The sequence below is a fragment of the Rhea pennata genome, chromosome 4 (genome assembly GCF_028389875.1).
Source record: "Rhea pennata isolate bPtePen1 chromosome 4, bPtePen1.pri, whole genome shotgun sequence".
Lineage (NCBI taxonomy): Eukaryota > Metazoa > Chordata > Aves > Rheiformes > Rheidae > Rhea > Rhea pennata.
Window position 1 is genome coordinate 73,006,032 of NC_084666.1, and position 14,867 is coordinate 73,020,898.

The 14,867-nt window shown below is 37.6% G+C and overlaps 1 protein-coding gene across 1 annotated transcript; it reads left to right on the top strand.

Annotated features, from left to right (window-relative positions):
* Positions 1-946: 946 nt before the first annotated feature.
* ALB (albumin) lies at positions 947-14,849 on the top strand. Its single transcript, XM_062575054.1, has 15 exons — positions 947-1,058; positions 2,567-2,627; positions 3,388-3,520; positions 4,380-4,594; positions 5,387-5,519; positions 6,518-6,615; positions 7,639-7,768; positions 8,790-9,004; positions 9,601-9,733; positions 11,422-11,519; positions 11,687-11,825; positions 12,470-12,693; positions 13,199-13,331; positions 14,363-14,422; positions 14,659-14,849. Exons 1-14 carry the CDS (start codon positions 974-976, stop codon positions 14,414-14,416), a joined length of 1,851 nt encoding a protein of 616 aa, XP_062431038.1. The 5' UTR covers positions 947-973; the 3' UTR covers positions 14,417-14,422; positions 14,659-14,849.
* The last annotated feature ends 18 nt before the right edge of the window (positions 14,850-14,867 follow it).

Sequence of the window (14,867 nt, forward strand, 5' to 3'; positions counted from 1 at the left end):
CAGCACCCACAGAAAAACAGAACTTAGCCTTGCAAATCAGGTGCTCAGATCAGCCCTTCTGCTGCCTGCCCAGCCTCCTTCTTGGATATTACCATAAGTGTATGGCTGGAAATATGGGGTGAGGTGCAGTTTTATGCGGTTTAAGAGTGTCAATTCCAAATTACAGACAAAGATTCAGTGTCTAAATTAAATTGTTCTGCTCTGGAGCTACATATATTGTGAGATTCAGATTCTTTGGCACTTACTTGTTCCACACTTGTAACTTTTGTTTCTTTAAGAATTCAGAAGCCACCTGAAATTTGAGAAGACATTTGTCTGTATCTTTGTGCTCATCCCTGTTTTTCTTACCAATATGGACTTATTTTCATAGCAGCTACAGGAATAGATTGTGCACTTGTGCCATTCCAAAATGAAAAGCTGCTTCTTAAACATTCAGTTTATTTCTGTCACTGGACGACTTTAAGGCATCTAGAATATCCTAAGAAATTTTCAATCTCATATTTTGTAAAGTGATGTAAAATTAAAATTCTCTTAATAAGAAATGAATATGTGAACTGAGTCCTATCTGGGTGAATGCTTACTCTATAATACCAATCTGCAGAGCTTTTTAAGAAATACTAGCAAAAAAAGAAGCACAGCTATAGGATTAGATGATAACATTTTTGTCTGATGCCTTGAACCTCCTGTTTGTAATTTGATAAGGAAATTTACGCAAAACTTTATCTGTTTGGGTGCTGGAAGGTTCAACCTCTTCAGGACAAAAAAACATAATAAACAAATAATACCAAATTCATTTTTGGCAAGGACATTCGAAGTTTTGTAATCTCTTTCAGACCTAATGGAAATCTACAAATGCCAACTGTAAGCTTAATAATTTACAGATAGTGTCTGTAAAGAGTATATAAACAAGTGCTTTCCTCTCAATCTTCCTAGCATTTTCTCAGTAATTCAGCCCACTAAATAATCTGCAGCCATGAAGTGGGTAACGTTAATTTCATTTATTTTCCTCTTTAGTTTTGCTGCATCCAGGAATCTGAGAAGAGTTGCTCGAGAGTCAGGTAAGAAAGGACCAGTTAATTGTCTTTGCAGTCTTTGTTATATTAATTTGATGACTGTATGCAATTGCATGAACAACTTATGAGAACTTGATCCAAAGTCAATGAAAGAGAATAGAAAAATTTGATCGACTTGAAAAGAAACTGAACAAAGAAATCTTGAAGGGATGAGCAGACCACTCCAGATAATTACTTAAATAGGCGAGTAAGTACGGTAACATGCTCTTTTGCAACGTCAGAGTATTACACGAAGAGCTGCTGATCATTTAGAATCTGTTATTCCCACCTTGGAGCCAGTGAATGCACTGTGCTTCTGGAACTGCTCTCCTTTGAATGATATTTCAGAAGTAAGTTCCTTGCCAGTTAAAGGTCACAGGTAGGTCAAAAATCCAAAAATATAAATACCAGTCTGGGCTAGCCAAAAACTTCCCATTGGGTCATTTTTCCATGTGTTATGAAACTTGAGATCTCAGTCAAACAAATATTTCTACAGCATGACCTAGAATTTTTCTCATTGAAATTTTTGATTTTTGTTTAAACATGAAAATGCTCAAACTTAACAATTGAATTTTCAGGAGTTGGTCTGGAAATATCAGTTAACAACAGCAATAAAAATTCAAATTGCAATTTTCAGCACTATATTCAATATCATCAAAGCAGGTCCACCTGCTGAGGTGAGGAATTATTCTCCACGTTTTCTAAAGCTGTTGAATGGTACTTCTAGAACCAAGTGACCTCCGTCTAGTTCAGTCAGGACTGTGGCCACCTGCCTCAGTATCTGCTTGGAAAGCTTTGGGGGAGCCTTCTGACCAAGAGCGTGGTAAACTACAACCTCTTTTATTACCATCAAGACCAAGTGAAGGGTTTTTTCTGCCTTCTTGCGCACGAAGAACACACATGATATGCATTCAGTGAAAAAAAAGAATATGAATTTGCCCAGTTAATAATTTTATGTTTGAAAAATGATAACCATACTAATGCATATGCAGTTAAACTGCAGCTGCATTCTTTTATTTATGATGTAGACATTGTCATACTAGTGGTTATGAAAAATACGTTTGCTATCCCTTAACAATAACTTGCAGCAGACATTTTGAATATTTGAATTATGAATATGCTTAAAAAGTTAAATACTGTATTAGAAGCATATGAGTTGCACACTTGAGTTCCCTCAGAAAGATGAGCATAGGCAGGAGTTAGGTATCTGCAAATAACGGAATATAGAGTTCTGCTCAGAGGTGGCCTGAAAAAAAAGCTTTAGATTAAAGCTTTCTGAAAAGCAATACAGAGTTTCCAGGATGATTTACCATACAAAGGTGAGACTCTTAAAGGAGCTGAGCATTAGATCAGTCTGTTCCAAAATAACGGTATTAATCCCGTGAACACAGGAGCTGGTAAATGCTGAACACTTTTGAAAATATGGCCCAAGGTGCCCAGAATGTATTCTTCGAGGGATCTAGCAAGCAAATTTGACCATGACCATCATTGTTCTTCTCTTTTTTTTTTCCTAGAGCACAAGAGTGAGATTGCCCATCGGTACAATGATTTGAAAGAAGATACATTTAAAGCAGTGTAAGTGAATGTTCAATTTGTATTTTCTTCTTGTTTTTCATTTTTCTGATATTGGCCATTTGAGATAGCAAGGAAAATATGTTCCTCACTGAACCATAGCATAAAGTTACCCTTCTTACTATTAGTATACGTTTTCTAAGCCCAGAGATACTTTAAGACCTGCAAAAGTCATGATGACCTTCTTGGTCCCTGGGAATATGACCCCCTGCAAAGTTCACGAAAAACCTGTGTTCCTCACGTGAAAATAAGACAGGCATGAGTAATGCAATTTTGATAATCTCTGGATGAAGGGAAGTTATTCAGGATTAAGACATTATCAAAAAAATTGAACAACCCCAAAACAAAACCTATGACAGGCCTTCTGAGAGAATTCAATTATTTGCTTTTGAAAATGGTTTGGGAAATAGCAGAGAGCCCTGAAGAAGTGCCTGATGTTTTATATAACAATGGCTAAAACAGCTTAGTTTGTGACACCTTTGAATGACCTAGGTAGAAGGGGTAGAAAACTCAAGCCAGTCTTTTCTGCGTTGCTTCTAGTGTGTTACGACTGTTGTTCTTGGGAAGTAAAGGTTAAAAGCATTCTTCAGAAAGGAGTTGAGAACATGAAGGAAACAGAACCCAGTGCTATGATCTTCATGCTACTCCTTTTAAGCATTTGTGCATGTCATTTGAAGAAACAATTCTGAATTCAGAAGAATCTTTGGAAATTATGACTGTTGTTTTTTTTCTTACATATTCCCAAATATGGTTTGTGTTTCAGCACCATGATCACATTTGCCCAGTATCTCCAGAGATGCTCTTATGAGAAGCTCTCTGAGCTGGTGAAGGATGTTGTTGACCTGGCACACAAGTGTGTGAGCCATGAGGATGCTCCTGAGTGCACAAAGTCACTGGTACGTTGTGAATCCTTTGGTATTGTGTTTCTCTTCTTTGTATGCAGATACCAAAATCATCCTGTTGAGGATTTATACCTGATGCTTTCAGACTCTCAGGTTTTGATAACGTCAACTGCTGACACCCAGATTTTAGGCTGAAACAAAGAACATGTTTCTGTCAGGTTCTGAAATTCTGCCTTTCTGAAGTGCCTAAATGACCTGTGGAGTCATATATTGGAGCCTAGAAACCATACTTTGGCACATTAAGTTTAGTGTTGCCTAAAAGCAGATGTAATCTTTTAGTACAAATACCCCAGTTTTTATACAGGTCTAGTTCTAGATGATAACTCCTAAGATCAGGTATCAAAAAATATCTACAGGTACCCCAAATCCGTGGATGTCCAGCAAATTCAACCAGACCTCTAAGAAACTGAGATGATTGTTTTCTTGCCAGCTCTAATATTCAAGCCAAATGACATGATTACAGTCATTCTCTATAAAGGTTTCCCAAGCTCTTTGTCAACTAGAATATCAAATCCTGCTTCCACAATTCACCTAAAAATTCACTTTAGTCAGAATATAAGTGAAAGGAGACCACTGTATGGTACAGAATATTTTTAAATTATAATTAAAAATCAGAACTGTTTTTTTCTTGATAAAGCATTTTGTAATGTAATACTGTTGCTCCTGGATCACATAAAGTAAAACTTTATTAAATTGTTTTGAAAACAATGGATTGTTCTGATTTATGGTCTAAATCCTATCTAGTAAAAAATTATTTTTTAAATTCAGGTTTTCTTTTACAAATAAAGGTAATGTATATTACACTTTTCATCAGCACTTGTACTTCTGACCCTCATCAATTTCTCCCTTTTAGCCCACAATTTTCCTGGATGAAATCTGCCACGTAGAAAAACTCCGGGACTCATATGGTGCAATGGCAGACTGCTGTGACAAAGCTGATCCTGAGCGAAACGAGTGTTTCTTGTCATTTAAAGTTCACCAACCGGACTTCATTCAGCCATACCAAAGACCAGCTTCTGATGTGATATGCAAGGAATACCAAGACGACAGAGTGTTATTTCTGGGACAGTAAGAAAACCACAGATGTCATACTGCTTAAATGTTTAGTTATGCAAAAGAGGCATATTCCTAAGGTATACAGAGTGTGCAGACATATAGCACATTTGGAAAAGTATGCAGTCTCCTATCTGCATGCATAGGACAGCTAGTCAATCAATAAATATCCAAAACTCTCATCATATATTTTAATTCCATGCTAGAATAGGTTTCTCCAGTCAAAGATGTTAGGGGAAAAAAAAAAAAAAAAAAAAAAAAAAAAAGAAAGAAAAAAGAAAAAGAAAAAAAGAAAGAAAATTAACCTATAACCTAGAAAACTTCTTCTTTTTTTTTTTTTTAATGGAACTATAGGGTTTTTTTTCCAAAGAAAACCCTGGAAAACCAGTGTTTCCACTATTGATTTAGCAGTTTACTGTTCCAGCTTGTGCTTCCCCTTCCCCATTGCAATTGGAAAGGATACAAAGAAAGATGACAGTAAAGAGAATATAATTTGGCAATAAAATATTGAGAAAATTGATGAATTTTTCACTCTCAAAATCAAAACTTTCAAATATTTGACAATGCCTTAAAAATATATAAAATCAAACTAAGTGGCTGAAGATACAGGGAGTTCATCCTTCTGTCACTGTTACTAAGCTCCGCACTGGAAACATTAAGATTTAGCTCAGCATTTACCATTAGTTGGCAGTATGTTGGGAAACTAGGTTAAATTTCTAAACTAGAAAAAAAAGAGAAGCCATACAGAGATTTGATACCATTTGTTGTTATTGGAATACACTACTTATATTTTCCTTTCCCTTATAGTTTCATCTATTCGGTTGCAAGAAGAAACCCTTTCCTGTATGCTCCTGCAATCCTTAGCTTGGCTGCTGATTACGAACACGCACTTCAAAGCTGTTGCAAAGAGAGTGACATCGGTACTTGCTTGGATGAAAAGGTAGATCAGATTTTTCACGTTGGGTAAAAGCATTCTAGTCTGCTACATAAAGGTCTCTGATCTTGGCAGTAATTCTCTTTATGTCTAGAAGTGATTTTAAGAGGCCAATGTCAAATCACGGTTTATAGTTCCGAAACAAATTTTGCTTTCCCATGATGGATTTCAGTAAACATTTGTCTAAGGCTCTGCATAAAATACGATGGCTCCCTAATAAATAAATAAATAATCACTTTTTCTTTTTTAAGTGAAAAAGGAAAGTATCAAAGCCAAAGCGTAATGAAGCTTGCCTTTTTGTCCCTTTGTTAATACAGTATCAGGCAGTCATGAGTCTTGTGCACATGTGCTGAATCCAGATAATATGTAGCACTCAATCTGGGGCTGGACTGTAGCAAGAGCTCACTTTGCAGCCTGACATGCGATCTCCAGAGGTCTCTCCTATTCTTCCCCTATTCCTTGCCCAAGCAAATGGAGAAGTGAGAAATGGGTGGAATCTGTCTCTTCATGCAAATCTTTGCATTAAGAACTTGCATAAAAGGGTCAGGATTAATCAAGTTAGCCATATGGCTCAGGATCGGGTAACTTCCACACGCATTTACTTTTTAAGGGAACTGTAGCCAAGATTTCTTGTTAACCTTTAGGAAGGCAGGAGCCAAATTTTTCCTGTTTCATACTCCGTTCCAGTGACTTCCACATGGTCACTGTGATGCTTTGAAAGACAGCTTGCACTCCTTTGAGGCTACAGAGTTTCAATTAAATTAATATTTAGCAAGCAATGGAGGATGGGTACCAGAATTGTACCATGCTATAAGGTACGTAGACTAGAAGCTAGATGGTTAAACTAACTGGTTAAAGCTAACTAATAAATTCTCTGCTTAGCTTTTTACAGTTAACCAGACATGAATCTGTTGTGTTTCTGAAGTTGGATTTTCAGATTTATTTTTTCTTAGTCTATTAAATGTAATCAATTTCATGTGACAATGTGCATCCTATTACCATAGGCAGCTGCCATAAAAGAAAAAGCCAAGAAAATAAGCATCAAGCACAAATATTCCTGTGGAATCCTCAAGAAGTTTGGAGAGAGAATTTTCCAAGCAGAGTAAGTTCCACTCACTGTTTTATAAAAAGTAGGTTGACTATCTTAAACTGGAAACTACTCAAGAGAAAAAAACGTATCAGCATAGATAGAATTCAATTCTATCTGCAGAGCTTGAAAACTGTACTCATGATACTTTCTAGTATGCTTTTGCTGAGGAGCATTCTTCAACAAAATAGAAATTAGTGGGTAAACCTCTCAACCTAGAGTCTGCCTGCAGCGGTTTCTCTGCCTAGCTAATTTTGTTTAAATATATAATTTAATTCTGACCAGGTTTCTGTATAAAGACAATAAGCAAAGGGAAACCTGTCTATTTTAGGTTGATAGTAAATACTAGTGAGGAGAAAAAAAGTTTCATTTCTTTTAACTTCTACAGCTATCTGTAGATAGTTCTGGTAGCTGTGGGGTATTTGAAAGGGTGTCACTCAGAACAAGATGTTCCAGTGTGTTTAATGTACATTTTTGCCGAAGTTGTGCCCTGTGCTGTGCCTGTAGCTTTTTATGATAGGCATATTAGTAAACAGCAAAGTAAAATGCCAGTTTGAACCTGAAAGCAATGAAAAAGTCAAACTGGCAGAATCAGATTTTGCCAAAGCCAGATTTTTTTAAGACTAAGAAGGACTTTCTGCAATGAATGATGGATCACCTGCCTAAACACAGAGAACTGCTTTCATTCTGTAGCTTGTCTAATATGTTGAGATTTGACTAGGATCATCTTATGAGATATAGTTAGCTTCAGCTTTAAGATTTATTTCAGACTATGGGTGTCTGTGCTAGCTAATCTAGAGATCCTTCACAGATAGAATCACAAACTTGTCTCTTTTTGTCTACTTTAAAGGACCATTGGGTGACTGAGCAAGGGTAGATATCTTCTTTCTAGCCAGCTCAAGTCAGTTGAGAAGAATGGATGAGTATTTCCTTCAAACATTGCTAATTTAGAGTACTGTAAATGTTAATGACTTGCAAATTTTCTGTTCAATAGTGAGCTTTAAATCAAATGTATTTTTCTTTTCTTTTTCTTCCTAGAAATCTTGCTCGCCTTAGCCAAAAATATCCCAAGGCTCCATTCGCAGAACTTCGTAAACTTACAGGTGAAGTTAAGGACATTCACAAAGAGTGCTGTGAGGGGGACATGGTGGAGTGCATGGATGACAGGGTAAGCTAAATATATTTAAAAACATTTACATATGTGAAAAGAGTTAGGAAGAAGATAATTTCTACGGCTGTTCATTCACAGTCTAGAGCAGTTGTATTCAATATTGCTGGATAGTTCCTCAGCCACTAAAAAACCACAGTCAGCTTAACTGTTACTGAAATTTGGTTTTTGACTAGTTCTGGGTCAAGCCCTTTATAATAATGATGATAACAGGTTATTACTTACGCTATAGTATGTTCCTTTGTTTGAAATCAAAACATTCATCAGAGAGGTGGTTTGATGGTATTTATTCACTCCAAGTCAACAACCAAGTACACAGAGCAAAAGGAAGCAGAGGCAAAAAGGCCAGATTTTTTTTTCCTTCTAATCCTGCAGCATGTACTACTATTATTCCAGCTTTCCAGTAGTGCCAGTGAAATCTAGAGGGCAGCTTACATGGGAAGACTTCCAAACTGCAACAGTAACTTTATTTAAATATTGCCTGGGCCCTGGGACCTAAACATAGTTCTCAAACCTGTAAACAGTTGGTGTCATGGAATGGATTTATGACACACTAGGTTTTTCAGTGTTGCATCCTCTATCAGAGATGGGAGTCTGAGAGAATGAGGCTCCCTCCCTGACCTTAAAAACATTGAGAAGACATGTAGTCTGGAAAGGCAGTGAAGGTCATTGAGTGGTCTGTCACAACAGACTCAAATCATCCTTTTAGTCTCATCATCTACCCATCTCTGATAAAGGATGCAACACTGAAAAACCTACTGTCATAAATCCATTCCAAGGTCAAGGAGGGAGCCTCATTCTCTCTGACTCCCGCCAGCAAACATCATTCTCAAAAGGCACAGGAAACGTCAGTATCTCTGATATTTCTTTTTTCTGTAGAGACACTATTTCTTTTGGAAACAGATAAGTAAATTGGTGACCAGAACAAAAAGAGGAGAGTCTGGGAAAGAGAATGGAGCTGAATTAATAACTTTAAGTTACTACTTCATAACTTGTCTAATAATATGTTTTAATTTTACAGGCAGAGCTTGTGAACTACGTGTGCTCTAAACACGAGGTTTTCTCAAGTAAAATCAAAGACTGCTGCGAGAAACCAATTGTGGAACGAAGCCAGTGTATTATGGAAGCAGAGTTTGATGAGAAACCTGACAATCTTCCTTCACTGGTTGACAGATACATACACGACAAGGAAGTGTGTAAACACTTTGAGGCTGACCACTCCTTATTCATGGCAGAGTAAGTAATGCTAACAACGTGTGTGGTTGGATTTAAACACTAAGAAGTGATGAGCACTGCATAAATTCAACTTCCATGACTAAAACATAAGGCCAGGGCCTTCTGCTCTTAAATTATCTGCTCTCTTCTCTGAACTGTGGCATTTTGCAACACCAGAAAAACTGTCTTGTGTGTTTTGATTGCACTTGGGAGAAAAGAGGTGACCAAATGGAAGTACAATGTGACTAATGTTGTAAATTCAGCTATAGTTTCTCTATAAAGCTATATGCCTTTTGACTGTTCCCATTCAACACTGCCCTACCTATGGAACCTGTGTTTATCAGCACCTTTCTTTTGCTCAGGGGCTTTATGCATGTCCATATGCAACACATCCTTAAGAAACATTCTATTCTGGTAAAGCGTTTTGGTCCTCTTGCCTTCACTCTGTTGGCAGACAACAGAATGACCAAAGCATACTAGCAAAAAAAGAACACTCAAGATTTTTTCCACTGTACTTGATCCCATCTAACTAACTGTCGTCATCAGTTATTATTCTGTACGTGAAGAATGTAGCACGTTATTCAGTAGCTCTAATGCTGTCAGATCTTGTCTTTCAGGTTTCTTTACGAATACTCAAGAAGACACCCAGAGTTCTCCAGTCAGCTACTTCTGAGAGTTGCTAAGGGCTATGAAGATCTCCTGGAAAAGTGCTGCAAAACTGACAATCCAGCCGAATGTTATGGAAATGCTGTAAGTGTAATGCTTTGTTTGCACGTAACTGGAGTGCTTGGTTGGTGCCTATCAAGAAATAATTGGATTGAGGAGTTCCAATGGAAGAGCAGACAGGAAGGATTTCAGGACACTGATCTCAGAGGAAGCTGGGATTCTGAAGAGAGATGAAACAATGCAGAGCCCAAGACAGGGGTATAGAGTCTTCTCAGAGCAGGGATTAACTTCACTGGTCACTTTGTGAAATCTCAGACTAATCCAACTCAACCGCCTGATGCCTCTGTTTCTCCAAAGTTATTTAGCTTGTTCTAAATGAGAAGACTAATAGCTGATTAGCTGAATTTTTCTGTGGGCTCCACAGAATATACTGAGTAGCAGTTAACTGATTAGGATGGGAGCCTGCATGGCCAGCTCACACAGACACTCCTAAATTTAGGTGTCCTTACCTTGAACTGAATCACACACCAAATGACAACAGAAGTTGATTTACTGACAGCTTTGGCCTAGAGATAGAAAGAGGATGCTCCCCTCACAGTTGTTAATCCTGTATTAAAAAAAACAGGAAAACCCCCACAAACCTCACCTGATTAGAGAAGGGGAAAACAAATCCTGAACAGGAACCTGACAAGTTTTTTCTAGGCTATAAGTCCAATGGATAGTTAATTTAAACTACATTTCAAAATCTTGCTGGTTCTTGTATTGAATTTATGTTAGAACTGAAGTCTCATACGAGAATCAAGTGCTCCCCGCTCCAGGCAGGCCAGACAAATGATCCGTCTGTTACGACCAATCACATTATTTAAACAGAGAACAACACAAACTAATAAGAGAGAATTCAAACACACACCATTAGGGGTAAAAAAACAAAACAAAAAACAAAATGAAAAAAATCTTACAAGTTGCACGTGAAAATGTCAAGTGATTAGAGGGTCACTGATGCTAGAAAGAGTAAAACAATATACATCTTTTAACTGGCCTCTGAAGCTGTCAACTCAAAATAGAATAGGAGGCAACTGTTCTGGCTCAGGAGGGAGTTTCTTTATCCTAGTGCACAGAGAGCTAGATGCCGTGTGTGTGCACGTGCATGTGCATGATCAGACTTCAACAGGTTGCTAGCTTTGGCAATCTTAGTTTGAGGAAACTACTCCTATGAAACAATTTTCAGTAGTGAGCAACTTTTGACAGATTAAAGGATTGTGTAGCTTTTAGGGCTGTGAAGCCAGAGAACAAGCATTAACCTTCAGTCTTGTGCAGCTGTGGCTGCAGAGAGCTGCCAACCTGGAGTCATCTAAAAGCATGATTTGCAGCCAGCGTTAACTGTCAATATTTGCCAATAGTCAATGGAGAGAGAGAGATACTGGCTGCAGCATGCAAAAGGTGATGCTTGTCCTGTATCTCAGCTATCACTCCAAGGAGTCAGTGAATGGCCTTCATGGAACTGCCTTACAGAGAAAGTCCAGACAGCAATCTTAGGCTACACACCTAACTCATCTGAATATCAGCAATACAAACCTCACCCCTTACTTTTCAACTGCACACTAGAAGGAATTGCTCAATTTATAGGATGCGGGGAAGATCTGTACATCAAAACATTAAGATTCTCAGTTAAAAGAACAGTTAATGAGATTTAGAAGAGACCAAAAGGTATGTTTCTATGATTGCGACCAGAATGTCTTGCTGTAAGATCAGTAATAATTTTGCATTTGCAGGAAGAGGAATTGAAAAAACATATTAAAGAAACTCAGGATGTTGTAAAGACAAACTGTGATCTTCTTACTGCCCATAGTGAACCAGACTTCCTCAAAGAGTAAGTACTTTGCAATAAGCATTCTCAAGCATAAGCAGTGATCCTGACCTGCTTTGGGTAGATGTACTTGGACTTTGTTTCTGTTTTCACTTCACTGGTCTAGCTCAGTGATTCACTGCAGAAAACATTAATCATATGTGAACAATCTTTTTGATACAATTTTTCAGAATTCTGATCCGCTACACTAAGAAAATGCCTCAGGTATCAACTGATACCTTGCTTGAAATTGGAAAGAAAATGACAGCTGTTGGTGTTAAGTGCTGCCATCTTCCTGAAGAAAAACGCCTACCTTGCTCTGAGGGATATGTGAGTGCATTCATTGATTCTTCCTACTTCTCTTTTACCTTTCTTCTGTTCTCAAAAATGTTGAATTCTGATAAAACAGTAAAGATGCACTGATTTTTTCACGAACCCCGAATTAAGTGTCTACATAATATAACTTGACTTCTGTTCATTTTTAATGGACTTGAGAACCCAAGTAGTGTTCTCTGACTGTAGCTTGTGAAAATTTTAACTAAACTTTGTTCTCCCCCACAAAGCAAAAGTCAGTTTGATTAGGTCAATGGCAACTTGTGCTTAGCTTTCCTAAACAGTCTCTTAAAAGAAAACAGTACTTACTGAATTTAGCTTAATACTTAAATTGTTTGAAGAATAAATAGGTTTAGCTCAGTTGGTTAGAGCACGGTGCTAATAACGCCAAGGTCGCTGGTTTGATCCCCATATGGGCCACTCGTTTGAGGGTTGGACTAGATGATCTCCAGAGGTCCTGTCCAACCTTACTGATTCTATGAAATACCTGATGCCAAGAATACACATCAAGTAAATAATTTTAAGACCATGTTTAGATCTGAGAGCTTCCACTTCCAATTATTCTATTATGATACAATCATTACACATTATTACTGTAGAAGTTGTAACTAGTGTTTCTTTTCCCTTCTTTCTTTTCTCAGCTGAGCATTGTGATTCAGGATATGTGCAAGAGACAGGAGACCACACCGATAAACGACAACGTTTCACACTGCTGCAGTGACTCCTATGCTTACAGGAGACCATGCTTCACTGCCTTGGGAACAGATGACAAATACGTGCCTCCACCATTTAACCCTGAGATGTTCAGCTTTGATGAAAAATTGTGCACTGCTTCTCCTGCTGAACAGCAAGTCAGCCAGATGAAGTAAGCTAAAAACAAGTTTGTGTAGAAAAATTCCTGAAGTTTAACACTTCCTAAGGGAACAGGAAGTAAGCTACAACACCTCTGTTTTGGTATGTACAGGGACTTCACTGGAGAGAGAGAATACTGGACAGAAATACATGTTTGTACTGAGCTTGCCAGTGCATAACATCATGTAGTTGAAGAGAGTAAAATAAGGCATTTTCTTCCAGTGAAATCCATATCCTAGCTGACCAGGTTTATATAGGTCCACTGCCAGTGTAAGCCTTAAGCTGTAATTAATTGACACATCATACAGATCATTTTGGTAAGGTTTTCCCATCTGTAACTGCAAGGGAGAAAAGATGATTCAGGGAGTTTGAAGTCACAGACAGACATAGTCTCCTCTAGGCATGACAAAAAGCCTCAGAAATGATCCATTTCTGCATAGAATGGGATATTATAAATTGGGAAACGTATATGAACTACAGCAGGTAGCATTAATCACATATTGTGGCTTTCTTCCCAGATTGCTTATCAACCTCATCAAACGCAAGCCCCAGATGACAGCAGAACAAATAAAGACAATTGCTGATGGTTTCACTGCCATGGTAGACAAGTGCTGCAAGCAAACAGACATTGATACGTGCTTTGGGGAAGAGGTATTTCCTATCTCCCTTATTCAAAAAAAAAAAAAAAAAAAACCCAAAATGTACAAGACAACCAACAGGAAATCATGCACTAAGTGGTTCTACAAACTGCAATGGCTTCTTGTCCATGTGCTCTTGCAATAATTCTGCCTATAGAACATAACATATATATTGATTTATACATAGATCATAGCGATTAAGTGATTTCATTTGGAAGTGATGTCTGGAGGATGGATCCTCTGCTCAAAGTAGGACTAAGTTCTTGGTTAGAGAACATTGCTCAGGGCCTTGTCCAGAAGGGTTTTGGTATCTCCAAGGATGATATTCTGTAAGTTGTAGATGAAAAATATGTATGTACGGAACTAAAACTAAATCCCTAACACACACAAACTTCTTTTTGGGCTACATATTCTTGTAGGGCGCTAAGTATTACAAGTAAAGAGTGCATCTGGATGAATATCACAGTTCTAGTAAACAGAGATATATTGGTAGGGCAAGTCTAGCTGATTATGTCCTTTGAACAGTCACTCTTTTTTTTTTTTTTTCCCCAAATCAGTTAACTGCAAACATGTTCATTCTTTTGACGTTTGCCCTTCCCTAAAATAATCACAGGAACAGCTCATCTGTACCCATATTGCTGAACAGGCTCCAAGCATTTGCAGGAAGTGTAAATGTCAGTTTCCAAAGAGCAATCATTATCATTTGAAATACTGAAGAATCTTCATTAGCAATATTGTAAACCGCTTATCCATTAACTCCTTTTTCATTCATAACTCAACCATTACCTAGGTAAGTATAGGAAAACCTCAAAACAAGTTGCTTAGAACTCACTCTGAAAACTTACTTCCTAACTTTGCATGATTGAAGAATACTCAAAACACACGAGTGCGCAGTTCTTAAATTTAGAAAGTACTGTTACAACTGTCATTTGACCTGTAACATACTCACAAGATTTAAGGTTTATGAAAGGTTCAAGCTCAAGCACTATATACTTTACTCCCTTGGATTCCGTCTCTCACAACCGCCTATATTCCTTTTTCTAGGGTGCAAACCTAATTGTCCAGAGCAGAGCCACATTAGGAATTGGAGGAGTTTAATACATGGTAGGTAACAGCAAAAATATGCATATTTTGAGACATTTATCTATCCCTCCCTGCCCAGCTTTCCACATATTTCCTTGTTTCAGAGCAAATAATCATCTAGCTTCCCTTTAAACACTAGATATTTGCTTTTTCTAATCTATGTTGTACAATCTGCTTATAATGATATACCAGAGAGCTGCAGTTCTAGTAATATGCTAATATTTCACAAAATACTCATTTTAATTTCTCCCTTCTAGGATGCCAGTGGGGAAGATAAGAAGATAAGATGTTTCTGTGCAACTTCTGCTGCCCATGACCTTTTTTCCTTGGTATTGAATGAATGTTTCATAGATCTTCAGTGTTTTGTCAAACCATGTGCTTTTCCAGAAACTTTCCAATTCTATTACTTTGAAAAAAATGAATAATAAATAAAAGCTTTATAAATCAACATCTGTCCTGGTCAGCT

Excerpts from the sequence above, each read along its gene's own strand:
- ALB (XM_062575054.1), top strand. The coding sequence starts at position 974 with ATGAAGTGGGTAACGTTAATTTCATTTATTTTCCTCTTTAGTTTTGCT. Across the intron at positions 6,616-7,638 it reads GAGAGAATTTTCCAAGCAGA|AAATCTTGCTCGCCTTAGCC; the intron begins GTAAGTTCCACT and ends TTTTCTTCCTAG. Across the intron at positions 13,332-14,362 it reads ATACGTGCTTTGGGGAAGAG|GGTGCAAACCTAATTGTCCA; the intron begins GTATTTCCTATC and ends TCCTTTTTCTAG.